Here is a 25,432-nt window from a genome sequence, read left to right as displayed (position 1 = left end):
GCCAGATCCGGCCCATGATGTGGTTTAGGTCTGACCCACAAGGCTGCCCTGGAAACAATGAAGAACCGGACCCTGGGGCCTCATGCCGAAGTCGGCTGGGCACTAAACTAAAACTTGGTGAGAGCTATCTGGGCCGGAGCATAATCAGCCTTAGATCCACGAGGCCGCCCTGGAATCAGCGAGGGACTGCTGTCATCCCATAGAAACAGTGGATCTCCCCAGCCCATCCAGGCCACCACTGGTGCCCCACCCCAATGCAAGCAACATCGAGCTGGCCATGACCATCCCGATAACACCCACCTGGTCAACCACAATCCTGAGGTGGCCCTCAATGAAATCAGGTTTCACACTCCTGTTATAGATAATAGGTGACATAAGCCCTCAAATTGAGCTCAGTTGCTGGTGACTGAATTCATACAGAGTTCTTGGCAATATCACAAATACGATTTGCCATTAACTTCTTGGAATTATTATTTTTTTACTCGTCAGTAAAATAATCATAATAAAATTAGTAAAATCATTTTTATTTTTTTCATTTATTTTTCTCTTTTATATTTTATTTCCTTTCTTTCTTTTTAGTTTGTATTTGATTTTATTATAATAAAAATTCTTAATAACATTATATAGACAAAAAGAAACTGACTTAAAATTGAAGAGACCTTCCCTTTGAAGATATCATTTTCTAGGCTGAACTTCTATTTGAGGATTGAGTTCTTTTCTCATTTATTTTGACAAGGTTCACTAGCAAGTTCAGCCTATTCTGTGAATGACGCATTATGTGCTGCCTATGCATCTTTCCTTAATGTGAGAACAATGTGTTATCACTATAGCATATGAAATATATTATTTTCTAAAAAGAGTATATATTCAACAGACTAGTAGGAAGCACATTTTCTCACACTTATCACTGAATGAAGAAGACTCATTTATTTCGAGGCAAGACCATTAAATAAACAAATCAACATTTTGAACATTATTTTGGGGAAGAATCCTACAGGTGTTCAGTAGAGTGCATATCCAAAAATGCATCTATTGTTTCCGATTTTCCATCATTAATTTATAATACATAATGGTTCATTCCTAACTCAACTAACCCAGGGGTGGGTTCTGGCTTATCTCGCTGCCAGTTTTCTTCCTAACAGTTCGCATGGGTGGGCGGGTACATGCACAATGCTAAAAAAACTAGCTTCTGCATGTGTGCAGAAGCAAAAAACCAAATGGCGGCACCTATGGCATTTCCGAGAGAGCTGGCTTGGGGGCTTGGCAAGCCTGAGTGGCTGCCAGTTCTAGTGACTTGGAGTGCCAAGTTACTACTGGTTGATACAGTTCTAGAGAGGGATCATTGAGTTTGTCATCTGCACCTCTATAACAGCCTGGTTTGGTTCTGCAACCCAACAAGACCAACACAGACTTCAGAGGATAATCAGAACTGCAGAAAAAAACAATTGCTGCCAACCTGCCTTCCATTGAGGAACTGTATACTGCATGAGTCAAAAAGAGGGCTGTTAAAATATTTACTGATCCCTTCCATCCTGGACATAAATTGTTCCAACTACTACCCTCAAAATGTCGCTACAGAGCACTGCATACCAAGGCAACTAGACACAAGAACAGTTTTTTCCCCAAACGCCATCACTCTGCCAAACAAATAATTCCCTCAACATTGTCAAACTGTTTACTAAATCTGCATTACTATTAAAACATAGAAACATTGAAGATTGACAGCAGAAAAAGACCTCATGGTCCATCTAGTCTGCCCTTGTACTATTTCCTGTATTTTATCTTAGGATGGATATATGTTTATCTCAGGCATGTTTAAATTCAGTTACTGTGGATTTAACAACCATGTCTGCTGAAAGTTTGTTCCAAGCATCTACTACTCTTTCAGTAAAATAATCTTTCCCCAACTAACCTCAGATTGTGCCCCCTTGTTCTTGTGTTCGCTTTCCTATTAAAAACACTTCCCTTCTGGACCGTTTTAACCCTTTAATGTATTTAAATGTTTCGATCATTCTCCCCTTTCTCTTCTGTCCTCCACACTATACAGATTGAGTTCATTAAGTCTTTCCTGATAGGTTTTATGCTTAAAATCATTTTTATAGCCCATCTTTGGACCTGTTCAATTTTATCAACTGAACACAGTATTCCAAATGTGGTCTCACCAGTGCTCTATACAGCAGGATCACAATCTCCCTCTTCCTGCTTGTTATGCCCCTAGCTATGCAGTCAAGCATTATACTTGCTTTCCCTACTGCCTACCAGTGTTCCCTCTAATTTTTTTGGGGGGGTGGGCGGAAAAGTATAGTGTCTGAGCGGCAGTCCCTTTGGGACTGGGCGGCACAGAAATAATAAATAAACAAACAAACAAACAAACAAACAAACGAAAAACCCACCCAGTTTTGCCTCAGAGAATTTCAAAATAAAATACTGTACTGTGTGTCTATAACAGTGAGCTCATAATAGGGCAACTCTATCAATATCAAAATGCCACTTAAATAGTTGAGCTAGTTTCAAACTAGATTTTGATTTTCTTTCTCTCTTCCTTACTCCCATTCTTTTTCTTTCTCTTTTCCTTCCTCTCTTTTTTCTATCTGTTTCTCTCTCTTCCTCTCTTCCTCTCTCTCTCCTTCCCTCTCACTCTTTCCCTCTTGGCTTCTGGGCAGGTTTGAAAAACTCTGAGTTGATGATGATTTTTAAGTGAGTGATTGCTCACTGCCCAGCTTAGAGGGAACTATGCTGCCTACTAGTTACTTTTTACTAGTTCCTACTAGTTACTTTCTAGTTTTACTTTCTAGTTACTTACTAGTTTTACTAGTTACTATTAGTACTAGTTTTTTCTCATCATTCTCATCACCCATTTCCTCCCACTTATGACTGTATGACTGTAACATGTTGCTTGAATCTTTAAGATTTTTATTAATATTGATTGTTTCCTCATTGCTTATTTGACCCCTATGACAATCATTAAGTGCTGTACCTCATGATTCTTGACAAATGTATCTTTTTCTTTTGTGTATACTGAGAGCATATGCACCAATGACAAATTATATTATTATTACTATTACTACATTATTATTGTTATTGTTATTGTTGTTGTTGTTGTTATTATTATTATTATTATTATTATTATTATTATTATTATTAATTAGACTTTTATGCTGCCCTTCTCCGAAGACTCGTGGCAGCTCACAAATTCCTTGTGTATGCAATCACACTTGGCCAATAAAGAATTCTATTCTATTCTATCGCCTATTTAGAACTGTTTATCACCCTCATATTTCTTATTAGTTCTCTAATTTAGTGAGAGAAACAATTCTTTATGTGGTTGTGATTGCATGTGTCTTTTTTCTAAGCAGTCATAATTTTCATTCATTCATTTATCTCCAATTGGTCCTGTGACTTTTTCTGTACTCTCTCCTCTCATTTCTACCCATCTATTCTTATTAGGTAGCAGATTATTTTCCTTCTTTCTCTTTCCCATTCCCAACCTCTCTTGTTCAGAATGTTCCACAATTTGCCATAGCCTTTATTATTATTCTACCTCCAAATTAGCTCAAGGATTTTCTTGTGGTCTCATCATAGGACTGATACAGATTGCTCCTGTTGAACTTCATAAAACCAGCTATGATCATTTAGTTATGTATAAAAGAAACCCATTCTTTATAAATTCTTTTGAACATTTACTTAACTGTATTATTTATTTTTAAGTAATATCTCATATCAGTTAAGACAAGCTGGGCATAATTTTGAATTCAGCACCAAACATTACAAGAAGGTGGTAATATATATATTTTTAAAGTTAAACTCATTTTCCAGAGGGGAAATACAAAGCTTTGCTCATTTTAATTTCTAGTACTGTATATACAGTAATTTACAGATTTAATTGTTTAAAGCCATTTAGTCTTTAGACAAATACATTAATACTCAGGAGTGCTTTTCAACTAGTGTCAGAATTGTTTTAAATTATTTTAAAAGCTAAAATATCAACCTAAATTCCATTGGGATTGGCAAATAAAATTGACAGAACCACTTTTAATGGGATGTGCCGACTCCTCAGTAAAAACACTTAATAGAAACCACAGTCTGAATTATAAATTAAAATATTCAATGTGAATCCCGAATGCTCTGACAAGAGAAATAGCTGTTGATGAGTCTGCAAATAAATTTAAATGTGCTAACTGCTCTTGTCTTCTGCTTCTTTGTGCTTTATTTTGTAATTTATTTATTTGTAAAATCATTGGTTGAGAAAGATAGAGATTGCCTCAGGATATTGAGAATGAATATTTATACACAGGGAAACAGGAAAGGAAAAACTGCAAGAAAACATTGAACTGTTTTGTAGTTTCCTTCTTAGTTTCTTCCTCACAACGAAATATTTGAGATTGTGTAAGAAACAGAGCTGCTTCTTGTTTAAGCAGACTGTAAGTACAGTACAATAACCACAATTTCAAAGTTTGCCTCTTGTGTTGTTTTCAACGCCCTGTTGGCATATGTCACAGATTTTGAAGACAAGAAAGAGTGAATAAAATAATGCGAATAAAAGGATAGTCAATATTTTTAGACATACCTTTTAATATGGCCAAAATAAAAAAGGGTGGGTGGATAGAATGTTTTAGTAAGAAGCTGTTGGTCTAACAATTTCTCTCTAAGTTATTGTCCAAAATATGTATAATGAGATCAACAGAGGTGCGTTGCTCCCAGTTCAGACTGGTTCTATAGTGGTAATTTCTCCCAGCTTGCTAAAACCGGAAGGGATCACCAGTCGGCCACGCCCCCAAAATGGCTCTCTTGGCAGCATTTACAGTGCCACCATCTTGTTTTTGGTTTCTGCACATGTGCAGAAGCTGATTTTTTGGCACTGCACATGCGTGACCACGCAGTGTGGGAGGAAGTGAACTTGTGGTGAGGTAAGTTAGAACTCACCCCTAGAGAAAACTACGGTTTTTCACTTTCTTGTAGCTGGAACACACTGTTTATTCATGTTCAGCTTGTTATCTACCACCTTATGATCTTCCAAGATTCCCAGAACTATTTTACATCTATTGCTAGATGTAAAGTATGTGTTATATTCCTCAAGTTATATTCATTCTTTGTTTATTTCCCTACCCAATTACAATACTTTGCATTTTCCTTTTTGAAATTATTTTTGTTATTTTTAATGTAGGCCTAGACCAATTAAGGACCACTCACTGAGTAAATATAGCAATGTTCCAATATCAAAGAGGTTGCCATAAACTAGAGGGAGTCAACCTATTTTCCAAAGTACCTGAAAACAGGACAAAAAGCAATGGATGGAAAGTAATAAAGGAGAGAAGCAATATAGAACTAAGGAGAAATTTCCTAACAGTTGGAACAATTAATTAGTGAACCAGAATTTTAAAAAAGAGAGTGGGCAACTATTTGCCTGGAATGGTATAAGGTTTCCTCCCTGAGCAAGGGGTTGAACTAGAAGACCTCCATGGTCCCTTCGAACTGTGTTATTCTGTTAATATGGCTTGATTTTTGATAAATTTAATAATCTGTTCTAGAATTTTATCTGTATCAACTTTAAGATGATAGTTCTTAAATTATATTGGTTCTCATTTGTATCTTTTTTTAAGATGGAAACATCGTTTCCTACCCTTTAGCACCATGCTTTCTCAAAAATTATAGAAAAGGTTTCCAAAACAACATTCCTGATATTCTTCAAGAATCTCAGACTGAATTCTGGAGACAAACTCATTCAAAACCCTAGCCAGAGGCTCCCTGACCCTTTACTTTTTTGGGGTTTCCATTCCTTTCTTGTGTCAATTGTTCTATTTAGTAATGTCTGGATACAATTCCCTTCTGTGACCAGGATCAAAGCACAGTAGGAATTAGGGGAGTTCTATCCTCTCCTTCACATTGTTTACTATCCTCAAAAGAGGCTTTTTGATTGTTGCTTTTAGTTTTCTTTGCAAGCTTCAGTTCCTTTTGCACTTTAACCTTTCTGATTTCTTCTTCTTTTTTGCATGTTCCTTTTAACTCTTGTGCCACAGCAGCTTCAAGCTTCATTCCTTTTCATTGAAATGTGTAATTTTACTTCTGGGCGCTCATTTCTGAGAAGTTCCTCACCGTCCTGTGATCATTTTAACCCATAATGTCTGTACAGAATAATGTGCCTGCTAGTCCTCTATGCTTGTTAAAACTGCCTTTTTTGAAATCTAGTACACTAGTATGACTATGCATCAATCTTTCTTGCTGTTGTATCTTAAAATCCACAATGAAATCATTGTTTCCTCCCAACACACCCAGTTGTTACCAATTAAAACAGTTCTGGAACTGATTAGAAATAGATCTAGAAAAGCTGATATTTCTGACACTTTTCCAGCCTTTGGGATCAGCAGGATTATTTGCAAGAAATTTTGAAGATGAAGCAAACTTAGTGAAGTTGAATTTACAAAGAGGTTCAGATATCTGCTATTATTACTATATCTTTTCTCCCTGAACATTATATAATTTGATCCATAAGATTATAATTTAGTTATTTTGCCTGGCCTGACAATCTATACCACACATTTTTTAATTATCTTTTCCTCTTTCTTATCCCAAGTAGTCTTCACCAGATCCCCCTGTTCAAATTCTGGGAGGGCTATATGTGTGCACTTTCTTTACATATAATGATATGCCTTGTTTGCCTGGCATATTTATTTAGGATATTCATGAAATTCACCCCATCACATTTAATGATACCCATATTTTTTTACATTAAGACTATTTGTTTGATTCTCATATTCAGTGCACTTTTCTGGAGACACTGCAAACTTTGGACTCTATTACTTATTCTATTTCCTCCCGTATTTACCAGCTCATTAAGTGCCTTCAGATTATTCCATTAATAGAAATTGCAGTTGCACTATTTTCTGTTTTTCTCCTTCCTAATAAGGTATTTTAAAGTTTAAAGTTATAGTTGCAAGCTTTCCCAGCTCTTTCTACAAAACTCTTTGTAGTAGATTCTTTCAAACTTTTGGTTATGACATTTTTTCCAACACGGATCAGTGGGAAAAGATAATTGTTTAAAAGTATATTGACAGTATTTCCATCACATGCTGAACAAGGGCCCAGGAGGGCAGCACATTTTTCTTGACAATCTATCATGTCAACCGAATGTTGCTTCAGTTTCTCACAGTTGCCTGTCATTTCTCTTTTTTAGGAGTGATAGATCCCATAAACATAGGATCTTTTCATTTGCAGGTCCTATAAGGTCTTCTTCCTTAGTTTCTCAAATACTTCTTCTAGAGGTTTAGAAACCCCCTGAATGGAGAACATTCAATGATCCTTTCTGAAGATCTGAAGAAAATGAGCTCTCCTTGAAAGGCTTCTTTCTTTTCCTCTATATCCTTTGCTAGTCTTTCCTTTATCTTCTAGAAAACTCTTTGAATTTGTTAACCATCTACAAAAAGTTCCTATAATAATTCAACATCTTTCCTGATAAATTGGAGGTTGGACAGATTTGCTTCACTTGCATTTGCATGTGGCAAAGTTCTTGTTGTCATCTGGAAGAAAAACAAACATGGCACATTCCACAGGTCAGGACAATTGTTCTCTCCATTTCCATGATCAGGAATAAGAAACGACTCTCATTTTTATGGATTCTTCCACAAATGGTTAGAACACATACACAAATACGTACTGTATTTTCAGAGTATAAGATGCACCGGAGTATAAGACACACCATAATTATGGGGGAGGAAAATAGGGCTAGCATCCTTAGTCTGGTCAATTTCATAGAAACATAGAAACATGGAAGATTGATGACAGAAAAAGTCCTCATGGTCCATCTAGTCTGCCCTTATACTATTTTCTGTATTTTATCTTAGGATGGATCTATGTTTATCCCAGGCATGTTTAAATTCAGTTACTGTGGATTTACCAATAACGTCTGCTGGAATTTTGTGGAGAGGAAATGGGGAGGGGTGCTCAGCACATTATTTTATCCCTTGGTTAAGGCTTTAAAAAACTTTATTTGGAGAGAGTAACAATGAAAGAGCTTGCAAGCCAGTAAGACCTGGGAACATTGTTAGCATCTGGTTAGTGCTGGAAAGAAACATTAGTAGCAAGTAAGCAATGAAAAAAAATACAAAGACTTAGGGCTTGGAAAACATTCTTAGCAGAGAGTAACAGTGCAAGTGTTTTCAAGCTGGTAAGAGCTGGGAACATCATTAGCACCTGGTTAGGGCTGGAAAGAAACATTTGAAGCAAGTTAGAACAATGAAAAAAAATCTGCAAAGACAGGGCTTGGAAAAAATTCTTAGCAGAGAGTAATAATGAGAGCTTGCAAGCGGTAAGAGCTGGGAACATCATTAACCTCTGGTTAGGACTGGAGTTAATATAATGAAAAAAACTGCAAAGACTTAGAGCTTGGAAAACATTCTTTGCAGACAGTAACAATGAAAGAACCTGTAAGATAAAAGCTGGGAAGATCGTTAGCACCTAGTTAGGGCTGGGGAGAAAAGCTTCACAAAAAGCTGCATTCAGAGTATAAGACGCACCTGAATTTTCAGCTTCTTTTAGGGAGGAAAAAGGTGTGTCTTATACTCCAAAAAATACGGTAATTAGTTGTTACAGCATTCTAGTTTCCCAAGAAGATAGACTGTTGTTAGTTTGGATTTTGTTTGTTTACTTGGCAATTTCTGGTAACTACATATAGTATACAGATAATAGTATTAATGTACTTTATTGTTCTGATGTATATGCATATATATTACAATTATGTGCATGTTTTTCAGAATTTCTTTTTAAATATAAAACTTTGAAATTTTAAATGGAAAAGTTAGTAAACAATATATTTAATATAGAATTTAAAAGAAATAGAGAGGATAAAATAGATAAATTATTCTAGAATATTGGATCATTTTAGACCACAATCTTTCAGTGAATGGGGGAATATCTATTTTTCTTTCTTTCTATATGTGGTATATTCCCTGAATTCTTTATAATAAGTTACCAAGTTTCTAATTAGCTATATTTTTTCAATTTAACTAAATTGAAAAATTATGATTGTCACCTTTGGACCAAGCAGAATTGAAAACCATGGTTTGGAGTAGGTTGAAGATGTTGATCTATTGTGATGATAATAACCATAATTATTAGGAACATGTGTCTTATTATTGTATAAGTTAATATGAAAGAGCAGCAAGGAACAAAGTTTACTACCTAAAGTGCAGCAAGTGTACCACAATCTTCACATGAACAATAGTATTTTACTTTATAGTAAATTTTAGATTCTCATCTTTATTCTATAACTGCTACTATATTTTGTATCTTTTGATGTTTATTGTATTGTATTTACCCTAGTGCAGGGGTGGGTTACACTTACCTTCGCCCCTGGTTCGCATTGCGCACGTCCCCTTGTGTAATTTTGCTTTTGCGCATGCTATAATCATCTTGAAACACAGCTGAGGAACTGATCAGCTGTGCTTTGAGTGAAGGAATAAAGGTACGTATGGGTGGGTGGGAGGACCCTTTTTCAATCAGCAGCAGAGAGAAAAATGTCCAAATAGTAAAAAATTCAGAAAAAAATTCCAAAAAAAGATGGCGGCGCCCACGGACCGGCACTGACCGAACCAGATCCATGATGCCATTGTTTTGTCACCAGCGGGTCACTACCAATTCAGAGATCTAGTCTGAACCGTGAGGAACCACAGAGATCTAGTCTGAACCGTGAGGAACCGTAAGGAGCCCAGGTATAATATTTGTGCTGCTTTACAATGAGGTGTGACAGGCTTACTAACAATAGCAAATAATTAATAACAAATAATTTTGAGTTATACAGATTTAAAATGAAAGAATATGGATTTGTTTATATATGAGCTGGACTAAATAGTTACATTTTAAACTGGTTTAAGGGTTAGGGTTAAATGTACTTGATAATTAGAATATGTGCATAGTTATAGAGATTGCATACTAAGAATGTACACCCTATCCTAGTACAAAGGCAGTTCTATATAAAAATGTTTTATTTAAAAAAAACCAAAGAAAGCAAAGTAACAAGCTGAAAAATTAATAGGAGAGAAAAAGGAAGAAAGAGAGAGAGAGAGATTTTGTTTCAAGAACATTAGTTGAGTGAGAAAAAAGCAACAGGTTAGCTTTAATACTGGCTGATCCTAGTACAAAGGCAGTTCTATATAAAAATGTTTTATTTAAAAAAAACCAAAGAAAGCAAAGTAACAAGCTGAAAAATTAATAGGAGAGAAAAAGGAAGAAAGAGAGAGAGAGAGATTTTTGTTTCAAGAACATTAGTTGAGTGAGAAAAAAGCAACAGGTTAGCTTTAATACTGGCTGATCCCCAGCTAAAGACAATAGTAAACCACAGAATTTTTTCAATATAATCTCTTAGGCCATAAGTGTGAAGAGACAAAAATCTGCAAACAGATGTTACATTCTAGCTGTTTCCTCCTTTTGCTGCAACTAAGTTATAATTAGAATTTACTGTAAAATGCACCTGGTATAAAAATGCCAACCCAGGATTTATTTGGTCTCAGACTAGCTTTTAAATAGCAGGAGGAAAGGGATGATGTATTTTTAACCAGATAGGCTATCCACATATCACCATTTTTTTTTTTTGCAAATAGAAAAAACGAACACAAACATGAATGAGGATGGTAATTATTTTTGGAGGGGAGGGGGAGGGGAAAGAGGAGAGAAGTTCCATTAGTTTCAGAGTTTCAGAGTAATGCTTTTTTTGTGTGCATACTTCTATTGTTGAATTGGACATAAATTTGATTGCCTCACAACTTTTTCTGTTTCAGTATTTAAAAATTGGCACAACTGATTTCTAAGGGATTAAGGAGCCTGTTGGAATGAAGAAATTCCCTCAAAGGCCAGAAGCATCAGGAAAATACTATATTTTCCTTAATCCTGATAGTGATTACCTCCAGTAAAGATTAGGAAACCCTGTGTGAGAGCTGTGAGGGGGGGAAACAAAGCAATATGCCTAATCAGCCCTGCTTGGTTGCTCCTCCCACAGAGAACAATTAAACTAATGAGAAAGTAATGAGGAATGAAAACCTTTCAGTTACATTGGCACCCAGATTCAAGCTGTTTCTCTAGAAAAGCAGGATGTGAAGTCATATCCCTTTTCCAATTCCTTGAAACTATCAAATTTCCATATTGTATAAAATGTTAATTTTAACAGTTCAAGTTAAACATTTTATAATTAATAAAGCAGTTCCTTCATTGGAGAGTGGAGATTTTTATGAAATTTTGGGATAGGAAATGCTGTTTGGTTGAGAAAGTAAACTTTAGAAACATACAGACATTACACTTATCTTGTCTGCATATATATATTTTGTCTGCATATATATATAAAGGTATATTAATTTTTTTTGGGGGGGGAGGGCTAGATGTTCTGAAGTATATAACCTGTTTTGCAATTTCACATAGCTTTGAGACTTAAAAAGAAACTCAACAGGATATGCAAAGGAAGCATTAACATGATAAACTTCCTCTAGAAACTAAATAGAACTACAGTATATAGAATGTTGCCTTAGGTCTGTGTAGTACAGTACATAAAATTATCTGTTACAATGTTCTACCCGTCAACGACTACTTCAGTTTCAGCTGCAACAATACACAAGCACACAATAGATACAAACTTAATGTAAAGCACTCCAAACTCAATTGCAGAAAACATGACTTCAGCAATAGAGTGATTAATGCCTGGAATATAGTTACTGACTTTGTGGTTTCTTCCCCAAACGCCCAAAACTGTAACCTAAGACTTTCTACTATTCACCTCTTACAGACCTAAGAGGTCTGTAAGGCGCATGCATAACTGCACCAACATGCCTACCGTCCCTGTCCTAATGTTCCCATCTACTCAAAATCATCTCATGCATACATGTTTATACTTTTACTATAATCTTATATATGCTTAGCAAATAATAATAAATTAAATAAATAAAAATATATAGTACAAAACAGTTCTGGTTTATTTTGTATAAACCAGTAACACATGGTACAGCAACAAAATTAATAATCTTGAGTGTCCTGAAATGTAATTCCAATTTATCAGCTGTTTCTTTGTGATAAATGTATGGATAAAGTTCCCAGTGGCTTTTGAGAATATACCATACATATAAATCCAATCGATCAATCAATCAATCAATACATACATACTATATGTACTTGAAACACTAAAACGCTGATTGGAACTACTGAAGAAATACATAATTTTCTAATTTGGATTCTGTAAATTACAGACAAATTCAGCAGACACAAGCAGAATTATACTGCGAATAAAGGATCATCAACCTGCCGTTGTGGGCCAGTGTTTGGAATACAGTGACATTTGTTAGCTTTTTTATGAATTGTATTTGTATACCTAGCTGACAATTTAAAATAGTGAAATGCATTGTATTTTAAGGCTTTTTAGAATTTTTTTTTCAGATATGGAATACAAGTGTAAATCATGTTAAATTGAAAAGAATCTGTTTAACCCATTGTACCATCTTTTTAAATATTTTGTTACATTTTTTCTTCTTTCTAAAGAAACTAATCTGTAGCTCAGGATTAACATGAGGGTTCCTGGGTGTTCTCTGAGCTTTCCTGTTTTCTTGCAGAGGTTTCATTACCCAAACTAGATAACATCACTAGAAGTGCTGTTGCTGTGAGTTGATATTCTTGTGGTTTGCCTGTCAGTGTTGGCTTGGTTGAGGGAGGTTACATTTTCCCAACTGAAACTATGGCTATATTTGTCCATATGTTTATTTGCAAAATTTATATGCCACCCAACTCCACTTGGACTCTCGGCGGCTGACAGTAAAAAACAACAATTTAAGACAATTTAAAATGCATTAATAACCCTTTAAAAAACATGCATATCTCTCAATCACTCATGGTTGAATCAGGGTAATAATCTAATGGCTCCAGGCCTGCTGGAAAAGCCAGGACTTAATGGCTTTCCGGAAGGCCAGTACGGTGGGGGTAGTACTGATCTCTGGAGGCAGTTGGTTCCAATGCATCAGAGCCACCACAGAGAACGTCCTTCCCCATAGCCCTACCAACTGACATTGTTTGGTAGATGGGACCTGGAGAATGCCAACCTTGTGGGCCCTTATTGGCTGCTAGGAGGTGTACGGTATTCATTGATTTGATTTCTATGCCGCTCAATCCCATAGGACTTCCATAGGTAGAAGGCAGTCCCGCAGGTAGTCTGGTCTTAAGCCATGTAGAAATTTAAAGGTAATAACCAACATCTTGAATTATGTCTAGAGACTAACTGGGAGAAAATGCAGCTTGCGGAAAGTTGGAGTGATTGGGCGTACCTCGGTGAACCCACAATAGCTCGTGCGGCTACATTTTGGACCAATTGGAATCTCCAAATGCTTCTCAAGGGTAGCCCCATGTAGAAAGCATTGCAATAGTCAATGTTGTGAAATTAAAGAATTTTCTGAAGACATTCCACCAGCAATTAGCACCCAGATCAGCATATATTAACTCCAAGGTTAATGTCAGACCAAAAATCAAGTAAATAAAGCCCCAATCAAGTAACTGCCAAAAAAGCCAACAGCAAACAGCTCAATCAAACAATCTCTAAGACCATTCTCAGCAACCCTGAAAAGCAAGCCCTTAGGGTTAGAATATGAATTGACAGCAAACAACACTCCTTACTAGCACTGATGATGTGAGCCAATTTGGGTAATGAAACTCTGCAAGAAAACAAGCAAACATCAAGGACCCCTTTCTAAAGAAACTGACTAACCAAAAGCAGACCAAAATTGGCTTTAATTTACTGGAGCATTGCAAATTTTTTTTGCAATGTAAAAAGGAAGCTGACTTTTGGCTGACTCAGGATTACTGTGTCATAAATCTTTCTTCCTAGTTGTTTTTTGCTTGTTTAGCTGTAATTTATTGTTGATAGAAAGTAACAAGCAACAGATTTTGCAGCATGTTTTAAAAATGTACCGGTACTTTATACACATTGGAGTTATGAAAAAAAATATGTATGTATCCCAAACAAAGGGGGGAGGGGAGGAGCCCAATTCACTATCACTAATGCCACAAATTCTGTGATGACAACATAATCTATCATTGTTTTAATTTTTCCCAAATGTCCTCATAGAAGTATGTCAGTTTCCTGGTTTTCTAAGCAACTGACCTTACTAAAATAAAAATATTTATTAGGCCATAAATGGGGAATGGCAAAATATGACAAAACATATAAGAATCCATCTGTACTCGAATCCCTTGATGGTTGTGCAAGCAAGAAACCTTTATAGGATAATTCTTGCCCACAATTTAAATGATGGTTAAAATAATTAGATGGATGGGCATAAAAATGTTGCCTTTTTCACATTTTTCAAAATGAATTCTCAATGTGTCAAAGATGTTATGCCTAAAAAAAATCACTATTGTGTTTAAATCATTTCCATTTTCAGAGTATAAGAAGACCATATTTTTTCTAGTCATAGGAAATGATATGACTATAATAAAATTATTTTATGAGATATATTGTGTCTAGAGATTCATAAACTACATGGATTATTCATCTCAAAGTGATATAATTAATAATTTCAGAATTCTTATGGAGTGTAAAGCCCATTTTGGAAAACCCAATAACTAATTTTTCAGTATTTTAACTTCATTTGGCATTCATAATATACTATCAGTTTTCTAATAATATTAGTTTTCTGCTGAAGCATTTATTCTACAATTAAAATAGATTTTAAAGTAGAAAATTTGTACAGTATTCATTTCTAGAGATGAGCTATTTGTTGATTTAATATTCTGATATCAAACTGAAAAAAATTCTTCACTTCTAGAGGCAGTACCGTGGGTTAATTAATTTGAAAATATCCTATAAATGAGTGCTGTCATTAGAATAATATCCTTGAAATACACTATTAATGTTTATATTATATTCAGCACCATAAATTCTAATACCGTGCCCTTGCAGCTATAATTCTTCAGAGATAGGTTACCACAAATATTAATAAAGGGCATTTTACTTTGACCCAAAATGGGAGGTCGAAATAGACAGCATAAATCATGGTACATTTAAATTTAGGTCAGGCAAAGAATATATTTATAAAGACAAACTGAGCGCCTGAAAACATGACAGTTCGCAAATTTAAAAGATGTTCTTACAAATAGCAACAAAGATTTTCACTGAATTTTTGCTATCGCACAATTTAGTTAAAAAGAAAAAAGAATGAAAAGGAAAAAGAATGAGTTCTTTTAAGAAGAAATGTATCATACCTGTGTTTCCCTGAAAATAAAACCGGGTCTTATTTTCTTTGGGCCCCCAAAATAAGCACTCGCACCTTATTTTTTTGATGTGTAGCTACCACTGGCCCCACCCTCTCCATCCTACTGTCTACTTGCCTGCGGCCATAATGGGCCAAATTCTTGGCATGCCTCGGTCTCCACTTTCCCTGCCTGTTGCCGGGACACTTCTTGGCCATGTGCTGTTGGCTGCTAAGCGGCTACCCATTCTCTTGCTTGTCTAGTAGGGGCTCTTTGCCCTCCTGGTCGGTGGCAGCCAGGGGATGCTAAGAACTTGGTCCCAATTGAGGTTCTCTGGGGTGGACCCCGTAGTCTGGGGCTTGAGAGGATTTTGTGGGTGAAAGCTCCTTTATTCAACCCAATTTCTTTCAGATGGGCAGGAAGCCCCCTCCCACCATGCAGTCAGCTGGTTGACAATTGGGCAGTCCTGGGGATTGCTCCACGGCTGTTCACGGAGCTCCAGGTAGAAGGGGTCTTTTTTGGACTATTGAGCACCAGTCTCCATGCCTACCCGGGAATGCAGGAACCAGGCTACAGCCCTGGCTCTGGTGGGTGCTGCAGCTCTCATGCCAGCAGTGTGTGGGGTAGCTTCAACTGGAGATAGTAGAAGCTGCTGGGTAACAACCGGTCTTGGCAGTGGGCTGGTCTGGATGCAGGCGAACAGGAGCTTGCCTCACAGAGCTGGCATGAGAACTGTAGCAGCCACTAGAGCCAGAACCATAAAAGTCCCCTGGCTCAGCATAGCTATAGCTCGGTGCCTGCAGCCGGACCTATTGGGCGTCCAAACACTTTTCACCCACTTCCTCTCCCTTTGGGCGAAAAGCGCATGGCAGTTCAAGCGATCAAATGTCTGATTTTGTAAGAGAAAAGAGAAAGAGAGAAAGCAAAGGCGAAGGCGAACCGGCTAAGGGGATCGAGCATTATTGCATAATCTATGATACTTAGCTAGCAATTATCTTTTTGTATTAGGAGACGAACCTGCATACGTCAAAATCATCAGATAAGTCATCATAACACGCAGGATGTTTCCGAGCAGCCACAGTCACAGAAGCCCCTGTCTCAGCAGGTGTCCCATTTCCTGTAACTGTAAAAATATCTCGGCCTGTGCTTCCCTCCGAACTACTGTCTTCCTTGCTCGTTCTGCCTTGCCTACTGTAAGTTTGAGGTTCTGGATCCTGATGGCTATTCTTCTGCTTTCCAGACCGTCTCAAGGAGTTGGGTTCCACAGAGGACACAGAAGATAATGAGAGGGAATTTTCTTTATACCTTCTAATCATCCTGCTAGGATTATTCGGATTATAGTTTTCAGGCTCTGACTTCTTTTCCCCACTTCTTCCCATAGTAGCAAGTTCAACGGCATTCTTATTGCAACGCTCATCCGCAGAAACATTTGAAGGGTTCTGTCTTCTCATTTTCTTAAGCATTTTGGCTCTATCTTTTTTTCTGACTAGGGCCCAATAATTTTCATCTGAAGTTGAAGAATCGGATGTTGCTTTGCAAAAGGCATTCCACCGAGGATTTGGGACCTTGGGATGTGACTTGACATCCTTGTCTTTTCTTTGCTTTGCTATATCCTCAGAATTGTCCTCAGCTTTCTTTCTCTGCCTAACACATTGTTTCAGCTTTTTAACATGCTTTTTCCTAGCAGAACTCAGCCCCATGACATGGATTGATGTTTCAAATGTATCTTCTGATAGGTCATGCAAAATGGAAGATCTAAACAGAACAAGAGGACAAGGAGGTGGATAGTGATAAAATGAGAGGGGAAGGGGAGACGACAGACAGAAAGAGAAAGAGAGAGAAAACATAAATAAAGTAATAGAATCAAATGGAAAATGAACATGATGTTGAAAATGACAAACAAAAAAACAGATGGATGGAAATACATGAAAGAAATTAGATCAAAGTAATATCCATGGCTCATTAGACAAAGAAGACATTTAATCAGCAGATTAGGAATATTAATTTAGCACATACCTACAGATGTCCTGAGTAGACGGGCAGACAGATAACCGTGATTGGCTTCCGGGAGCTGTCCCTGTAGTAGGACTGCTTGCCTGTGGGAAAAAGTTACATAAATTCGATTCTTTGTCCACAAAATAAAACATAGATATTTTATTACTTTTCCACATGATTTATATATATATTTCAAGCTCTTCACTCTTTCGTAGAGGCATGGCTTGTAAAATAAGGAAATTGCTACTGAAGCAAAGCCCTTTTGAGGAAGTAAACGCTGCATATCACATGTATATTTTATTTCATTTTTGAGGAACAAACTTTCAGAAACTGTTCTCATTTGGGTTCAGTTGTGAATGTGCAAAGAAAAACAGCTGCAAAAGTTTTTTTTTAATGGTATTTTTAAAAAATCAAGACAAACTAGCACAATGTTTTCTTACCCATTTTTCCACTAGTTTCTTTTCTTCTTCAAAATTTAGATACTAAAAATAACTTAATGTACAAAAATGGTGATTGCCTTTCCTATTATTAATATGCATTTTGTTCTGTAATATAAAGATAAAATCTTCCCAAACAATAATAAATTCAGTCATTGTGAAAATAGGGAATAATTCATAGAAAATAATTCATCAATAGAGTGCATTGCATGCTTGTTTTAAGTTTCATGAGTAAAACAAGCTTCATTGAGATGCTACAAAATGCCTGTGAGGATCTACTGAAAGCTAGTCTGAATCTAGCAAAGGATATCCTACTGCAAGGTTGTTTTAAAATTTATAAGTAATTGTACAATTAAACATTATAGTCATTCCAAGAGAAGGAGAGATCGCTGTTTAATAGTGATCCCTTGTTCTGGCTCCGTGAGCTCAACCCAGGGCACTGGTGACGAGTGTAATTCTGGCCCTGGGTTCAGGCTGCTGCTATTCAACGCCAGGTCGGTGGTAAATAAAGCTCTCCTCATCCGGGATTTGATCCTGGAGGAGGAGGCCGACCTGGCATGTGTGACTGAAACCTGGCTGGGTCCAGATGGAGGAGTTCCTCTCTCTGAAATTTGCCCAGCCGGGTTTCAGATATGGCATCAGCCTTGACTCCAGGGAAGGGGGGGAGGAGTGGCTATCATAACCAGAGAGCCTTTGCCTACGTAGACTCGTTGCTCCAGAGATTGCGGGTTGTGAGTCCCTCCTGGTGTAGTTGGACTTAGGGGTTCAGGTGGGCTTGTTGCTCATGTACCTGCTTCCCAGCTGCGTGTCAACAGCCCTGCCTGTGCTGCTCGAGGAGGTAGCCGGGCTGGCGGTAGGGTTCCCCAGACTCATTGTCTTGGGAGACTTTAACCTACCGTCATTCGTCGAAACCTCTGGGCTAGCATAGGAGTTCATGGCCACCATGACAGCCATGGATCTGACTCAAGTAGTACAGGCTCTGACTCATGAGGGGGGGGGGCACGCACCCGACATGGTATTCCTCTCTGAGCAATTGAGCAATGGTCTGAGACTAAGGGGCTTAGAAGTGTTGCCTTTGTCATGGTCAGACCATTTCCTATTGGGGCTTGACTTCCTGGCTCCAATCCTTCCCCGCAGGGAGACTAGGTGGTTCCACCCCAGACGCATGATGGACCTAGAGGGCTTTCAGAGGGTGCTTGGGGTTATTCCAGATGCACCCATCCACAGTTCAGCAGAGTCTCTTGCTGAAGTTGGAATAAGGCTGCAGCTGAGGCTCTTGACCGAACTGCGCCATTGCGACCTCTCCGCGGCACTAGACCCCATAGAGCTCCATGGTTCAATGAGGAGCTCCGGGAGTTGAAATGCCAGAAGAGACATCTAGAGAAGCGATGGAGGAAGAGGAAGTCCGAATCCGATTGAACAGTTGTAAGAGCTCATACTAAGACTTACAAAGTGGTACTCAAGGTGGCAAGATGCGCGTATCATGCCGCCTTGATTGCATCAGCAGAATCTTGCCCAGCCGCTCCCTTCTTAACCAGGGGGAAATTGGGGAACCATTGCAGAGTAGCGCCGAGGACTTTAACACATTTTTCGCTGATAAAGTCGCTCGGTTCTGGGGAGACCTCGACTCCGATTGGATAACAGAGTCGACTGACAACAAGTCAGTCGAGGTGACTGCGGCCCATACTTGTCCATCTGTCTGGGAAGAGTTTGATCTGGTGACACCTGATGAAATGGACAAGACCATTGGAGCTGTGAGTTCTGCCACCTGCTTACTGGATCCGTGTCCCACCTGGCTGGCTTCGGCCAACAAGGAGGTGACACGGAGCTGGGTCCAGGAGATTGTCAATGTTTCTTTGGGGAGGGGGTCTTTTCCGGCTCCCTACAAGGAGGCACTCATGCACCCCCTCCTCAAGAAATGTTCCCTGGACCCAGCCATTCTTAACAACTATCGGCCAGTCTCCAACCTTCCCTTTATGGGGAAAGTTGTTGAGAAGGTGATGGTGCTCCAACTCCACTTGGAAGAAGCCGATTATCTAGGCCCTCAACAGTCAGGATTCAGGCCCGGCTACTGCACAGAAACTGCTTTGGTCGCGTTGATGGATGATCTCTGGCGGGCCCAGGACAGGGGTTTATCCTCTGTCCTGGTGCTTCTTGACCTCTCAGCGGATTTCGATACCATCGACCATGGTATCCTTCTGCGCCGGCTGTAGGGGTTGGGAGTGGGAGGCACTGTCCCTCACTGGTTCTCCTTCTACCTCTCCACCCCATGTCCAGTCAGCAAAGCAGTGGAAGTGATGTGCTGGTGCCTAGAGGCTGTTGGGGTCTGGATGGGTGTAAACAGATTCAAGCTCAACCCTGATAAGACGGAGTGGCTGTGGGTTTTTCCTCCCAAAGACAATTCCATCTGTCCATCCATCACCCTGGGGGGGATTATTGACTCCTTCAGAGAGGGTCCGCAACTTGGGCATCCTCCTCGATCCACAGCTAACATTAGAGAACCATCTTTCAGCTGTGGCAAGGGGGGCGTTTCACTAGGTTCACCTGATGCACCAGTTGCAGCCCCATTTGGACCGGGAGTCATTGCTCACAGTCACTCATGCCCTCATCACCTCGAGGTTCGACTATTGTAATGCTCTCTACATGGGGCTACCTTTGAAGAGTGTTCGGAAACTTCAGATCGTGCAAAATGTAGCTGCGAGAGCAATCATGGGCTTCCCTAGGTATGCCCATGTCACACCAACACTCCACAGTCTGCATTGGTTGCTGATCAGTTTCCGGTCACAATTCAAAATGTTGGTTATGACCTATAAAGCCCTTCATGGCATCGGGCCAGAATATCTCCGAGACCACCTTCTGCTGCACGAATCCCAGCGACTGGTTAAGGTCCCAAAGAGTTGGCCTTCTCCGGCTTTTGTCGACTAAACAATGTCGTCTGGCAGGACCCAGGGGAAGAGCCTTCTCTGTGGCAGCCCCGACCCTCTGGAACCAGCTCCCCCCTGGAGATTGAGATTGCCCCCACCCTCCTTGCCTTTTGCAAACTCCTTAAAACCCACCTCTGCTGTCAAGCATGGGGGAATTGAGACATTTTCCCCCAGGCCTATATAGTTATATGTATGGTATGCTTGTGTTGTATGTTCTTTTAAATAATGGGTTTTTAGATTTTAAATATTAGATTGTATATTGTTTTATTATTGTTGTGAGGTGCCCCGAGTCTGCGGAGAGGGGCGGCATACAAATCTAATAAATCTAATAAATAAATAAATAAATAAATTTTCAGCAAGCAGAGATTGAAATCTATTCAGTTTAATTTCACTAGGGTAAATTTTGGAAATAAAGCATAGTTGAACTGAGGATAAAAGATACTTGGTGTTTATTAAGTTTTATAACTATTGAAAACAAACATAAAATATACCCAAGCTAAACCCTAACATTTATAGGTAATATATGGGGAACAATTAAAGTTTTCCAATTTAAGATGGATCAATTTAAGTCAAGTAAGGTAAATCAGCAGAAGCATATTTTATTAGCTCTTGTTCCCGTTCACTCCTTTTTAATTTGGAATATTTTTCTGTTCATTAAAAATTCTATAACAGCCATTGGTTAAATGCCAAAAAGTTAAAAATATGCCATAGGCAATTATCATATCAATATAAATAAATAAATTGAATTTGTAAAAATATAACACAAAAATAAAAAATCAGTACAAAGAGCATTTGGTATAATCTTCTATTTTCTATATTATGATTCCTTGATTGGCAGCTAATTTAACAGAATAAAGAATTCTAAATAGCATTCAAAATAGTATTTAAAATGACATTTACATGAAAGTAAGTTGCACCAAATACTAATTTCTGAATAATTTATCCAAGCAGATTTTATCAGATGAGGTCAATGATACAAAATTATGTTTTACAAAAATGAACTTATTAACAATTAATCTTTTTTGTGTGTGTGGGACAGAACATAGATTTAGCTACAACACACTCTTACAAGCTTAGTTCTAGTATTTTTAAAAGTATTGAAAATACTTCACTTCTTATTTTCAAAGTTTTTATACTAATAGTTTGTAGTGAATGGCTAAATATACATGACAAACTAAATTTATTTATTTATTATTATTTATTAATTAATTGGATTTCTATTCCACCCCTCTCTGAAAACTCGGGGCTGCTTACAACATAGGGGCTGCTCGGGGCTGCTTACAATACAGTAAGTTACAATGATAATCAATCCAATTAAACTAAAAATTGCATAACTATTTAAAATTTCTAGCTATATTAAAATCAATAGCACCCATTCGTAAAGCAACCATACAATTATTCGTTGGCCAAGAGCTAAGATCTAATTGGCCCAAGCCTGGTGACATACATGAGTGTTAAGACTCTTACGAAAGATGAGGAGGGTGGGGACAGTACGCATCTCTGGAGGGAGGTGGTTCCAGAGGGCCAGGGCACCCAAAGAGAAGATTCTTCCCCTAGGTCCCACCAAGCAACATTGTCTAGTTGACAGGACCTGGAGAAGGCTGACTCTGTGGGACCTAACCGGTCACTGGGATTCAAACGGCAGGAGGAAGTCCCGCAGGTAATCTGGTCCGATGCCATGTAGGTCTTTATAGGTCATAACCAACACTTTGAATTGAGTCTGGAAACCAATTGGCAGCCAATGCAGCCTGTGGAGTGTTGGAGAGACATGGGCCTGCCCATGACCATTCGTGCGGCTATGTTCTGCACAAACTGAAGTTTCCGAGCACTCTTCAGAGGTAGCCCCATGTAGAGAGTATTGCAGTAGTCGAACATCGAGGTGATAAGGACATGAGTGACTGTGAGCAAAGACTCCCTGTCCAAGTAGGGCCGCAACTGGTGCACCAGGCGAACCTGTGCAAACGGCCCCCTCGCCACACCCAACAGATGATGTTCGAAGGTCAGCTGTGGATTGAGGACGCCTAAGTTACAGAACGTCTCTGAGTGAGTCAAAAGCTCCCCCGTAGGGTAATGGATGGACAGATGGAAGTGTCCTTGGGAGGCAGAACTCACAGCCACTCCATCTTGTTTGGGTTGAGCCTGAGCCTGTTAGCACCCATCCAGACCCTAACAGCCTCCAGACACCAACACATCACTTCCACTGCTTCACTGACTGGACATGGGGTGGAGATATATAGCTGAGTATGGTAACTCACTCGGTGTCTTCGGATGATCTCATCCAGTGATTTCATGTAGATATTAAATAATCTGCTATTGCCCTTGCTTAAAAGTTGTTAAACTTGATGAAAGAGATCAGCAAACCATAAGATTCAGAAAAATTATTTGAATTTTATTATTTAAATTTTCAAAAAAAATTCCTGAATCTTATGCTCCTGAAGAAACAATACAAACTACTTCTACTAAAGAAAAAATAATTTCTTGAATTTCCTGACAGTAATTGATAACAGCATCCCAAGCTGTTATTTATTATCTTCTACTCTAATTTTGGCACCTCATAGTCTCTCACCCATTACTTGCCATTTTATGAGAGGAACATTTTAGAGCAGGGATCCTCAAACTTTTTAAATAAGGGGCCAATTCACGGTCCCTCAAACTGTTGAGAGGGGGTGTTGGACCGGCTGGATGGGTGTCTGGCTAGGTGGTCATGTGACAACTCAGCAGTCTATTTAGGGACATACCCTTATTATTCAAATTGGAAAATACAGGTCCAAATCAGGTTAATCATTATATACCACATTTATTCGTTTCAGGTTCACATTTTATGTAGTTCCCAGAGAAAGGCAGGATACAAAAATCTTGATAGGCTTGAAAAATGGTCCCTATCCTATCTAATGTGTAGAAAAGTAAGGTTTTACACTTAGGCAGGAACAACCAAAGGTTAGGCAAAATCTGGTTCAAGAACCTATGAGTCCTACGGACAATCACATAAATATGAGCCAGTAGCAGCCAAAAAAGCTTTCCTGATACGTGTTATGCTTAAGACCTTCCACCATTCTTGTAGCCCGTCTTTGGACCTGTTCAATTTTGTCAATAATAATTTTAAAAAACCAAAATCCATTACTATTAAAACTAAAACAACCAGCAAAACTATTAATAAAAACAGGTGAGGGCTGGATTTTTTTCTCTGTTATTATTTAAGTGCTTTTACCATATGCTTTAAATCAAGAATCACTTCTCCCTCTGTTTCTCTCTCTTTTCTGTCATTCTCTGCCTCAATCATTTTCTCATTTCTCTTTTTTCTCCCCTTTTTTCTATCATTTCTCTCTCTCTTCCTTCCACTCTTCTCTCTTTCTTTCTTCCTCTCTTTCACTCTCTTCCTTCCTCTCTCATCTCTTTCTTTCTTTCTCTTTCTCTCGCTTGCTTTCTTTCTCTTTCTTTCTCTCACTCCCTTCCTCTCTCATCTATTTCTTTCTTTCTTTCTCTATCTTGCTTTCTTCCTCTCTCTTACTCTCTTCCTTCCTCTCTCATCTCTTTCTTTCTTTCCTTCTCTCTCTCTCTTTCTCTATCTTGCTTTCTTCCTCTCTCTCACTCTCTTCCTTCCTCTCTCATTTCTCTCTCTCTCTCTTTCTCTCTCTCTCTCTTTCTCTATCTTGCTTTCTTCCCCTCTCTCTCTTTCTTTCTTTTTCTCTCTCTTTCTCTATCTTGCTTTCTTCCTCTCTCACTCTCTTCCTTCCTCTCTCATCTCTCTCTCTCTCTTTCTCTCTTTCTCTATCTTGCTTTCTTCCTCTTTCTCTCTCTTCCTTCCTCTCTCATCTCTTACTTTCTTTCTCTCTCTCTTTCTCTATCTTGCTTTCTTCCTCTCTCTCACTCTTCCTTCCTCTCTGATCTCTCTCTCCTTTCTTTCTCTCTCTTTCTCTATCTCTCCCCTCTTTCTCTGTCTCTCTTTTTCTCACTTTCCCTCTCTTGTTTTCTTTCTCTCTCTCTCTTGCTTTCTCTCTCACACTCTTTCTCTTTCTCTTGCTCTCTTTCTCTCCCCCTATTTCTCTCTCTCTCACACACACACACTTTCTCTCTATCTTGTTCTGTCATCGCTACTCTCTCTCGTTCTCTGGAGGCTGGCGAAAGTAATTTTCAATTACTTTCAATTGTAATTTTCAATTACTTTCAATTGTAATTTTCAATTACAATCAACCTATCTCTCCTTCCTTCCTTTCCCCCTCCCTCTTTTCCTTTCCTTCCTTCCCTTCCCCTTTCTCCTTCTTTCCCTTCTTCCTTCCTTCATTCCAACCAACCAACCTATCTCTTCTTCCTGTTTCCTTCTCCTCCCTCTTCCCCTTCCTTCCCCTCCGTCTTTTCCTTCCTTCCCTCCCTATTTTTCCTTCCTTCCCTTCTGTGTCCTCCTGGCCCTCTCTTCCCCTCCCCTCCGCTCCCTTTCCCCGACGAGGGCAGCCTGTAGAGTCACACCCATCCCGGGCCGAATTACAAGAGCCGCAGCCGGGTGGGGAGCGCTCCACTCGCTTCGTTCCCGCCTCAGGGCTCGGTCGGGAGCCCGCTGGTCAGGGCTCGGTCGGTGCCACCAGGAATCCAGGAAACCGAGGTCAGGGGACGGCACCTGGAATGTCGGGCGCGTGGCCTGACGCGCGCTCTCTCCACCCCCCTGCTGCCAGCCCAACCCGGAAAATTCAAAGTAAGAAAAACCTTCGCTCTTACTTTGAATTCTCCGGGCAGGCTAGCAGGGAGATGGAGAGAGCGCGGTGGCCCCTGCTGTGAGAATGCCTGCAGGGAAGAGAGGCGGAGCGGACGGGTGGGCGAGGGCAGCGGCGAGTAGCCACGGGGGCGCAAGGGGGCTAGAGGCGCGGGGGGGAGGCC

The 25,432-nt window shown here is 39.1% G+C and overlaps 1 protein-coding gene across 9 annotated transcripts in view; it reads right to left on the bottom strand.

Annotated features, from left to right (window-relative positions):
- The window catches only part of MARCHF1 (membrane associated ring-CH-type finger 1), a 178,925-nt gene that overhangs the window by 46,604 nt on the left and 106,889 nt on the right, over positions 1-25,432 (bottom strand). For 5 of the 9 annotated variants that reach the window (XM_070757271.1, XM_070757273.1, XM_070757272.1 and 2 more), the window contains 2 exons: positions 17,224-17,303; positions 16,225-16,962 (listed from right to left, as the gene is read on the bottom strand). In XM_070757271.1, the coding sequence (XP_070613372.1) occupies positions 16,225-16,962; positions 17,224-17,303 (818 nt within the window). The remainder of the gene's footprint in view (positions 1-16,224; positions 16,963-17,223; positions 17,304-25,432) is intronic. The other 4 variants (XM_070757279.1, XM_070757277.1, XM_070757276.1 and 1 more) reach the window with 1 other exon arrangement.

The sequence above is a fragment of the Erythrolamprus reginae genome, chromosome 7 (genome assembly GCF_031021105.1).
Source record: "Erythrolamprus reginae isolate rEryReg1 chromosome 7, rEryReg1.hap1, whole genome shotgun sequence".
In the NCBI taxonomy this organism is placed as follows: domain Eukaryota; kingdom Metazoa; phylum Chordata; class Lepidosauria; order Squamata; family Dipsadidae; genus Erythrolamprus; species Erythrolamprus reginae.
Note: the sequence above shows the minus strand (reverse complement) of the source record. Positions and strands in the feature narration are given on the sequence as shown.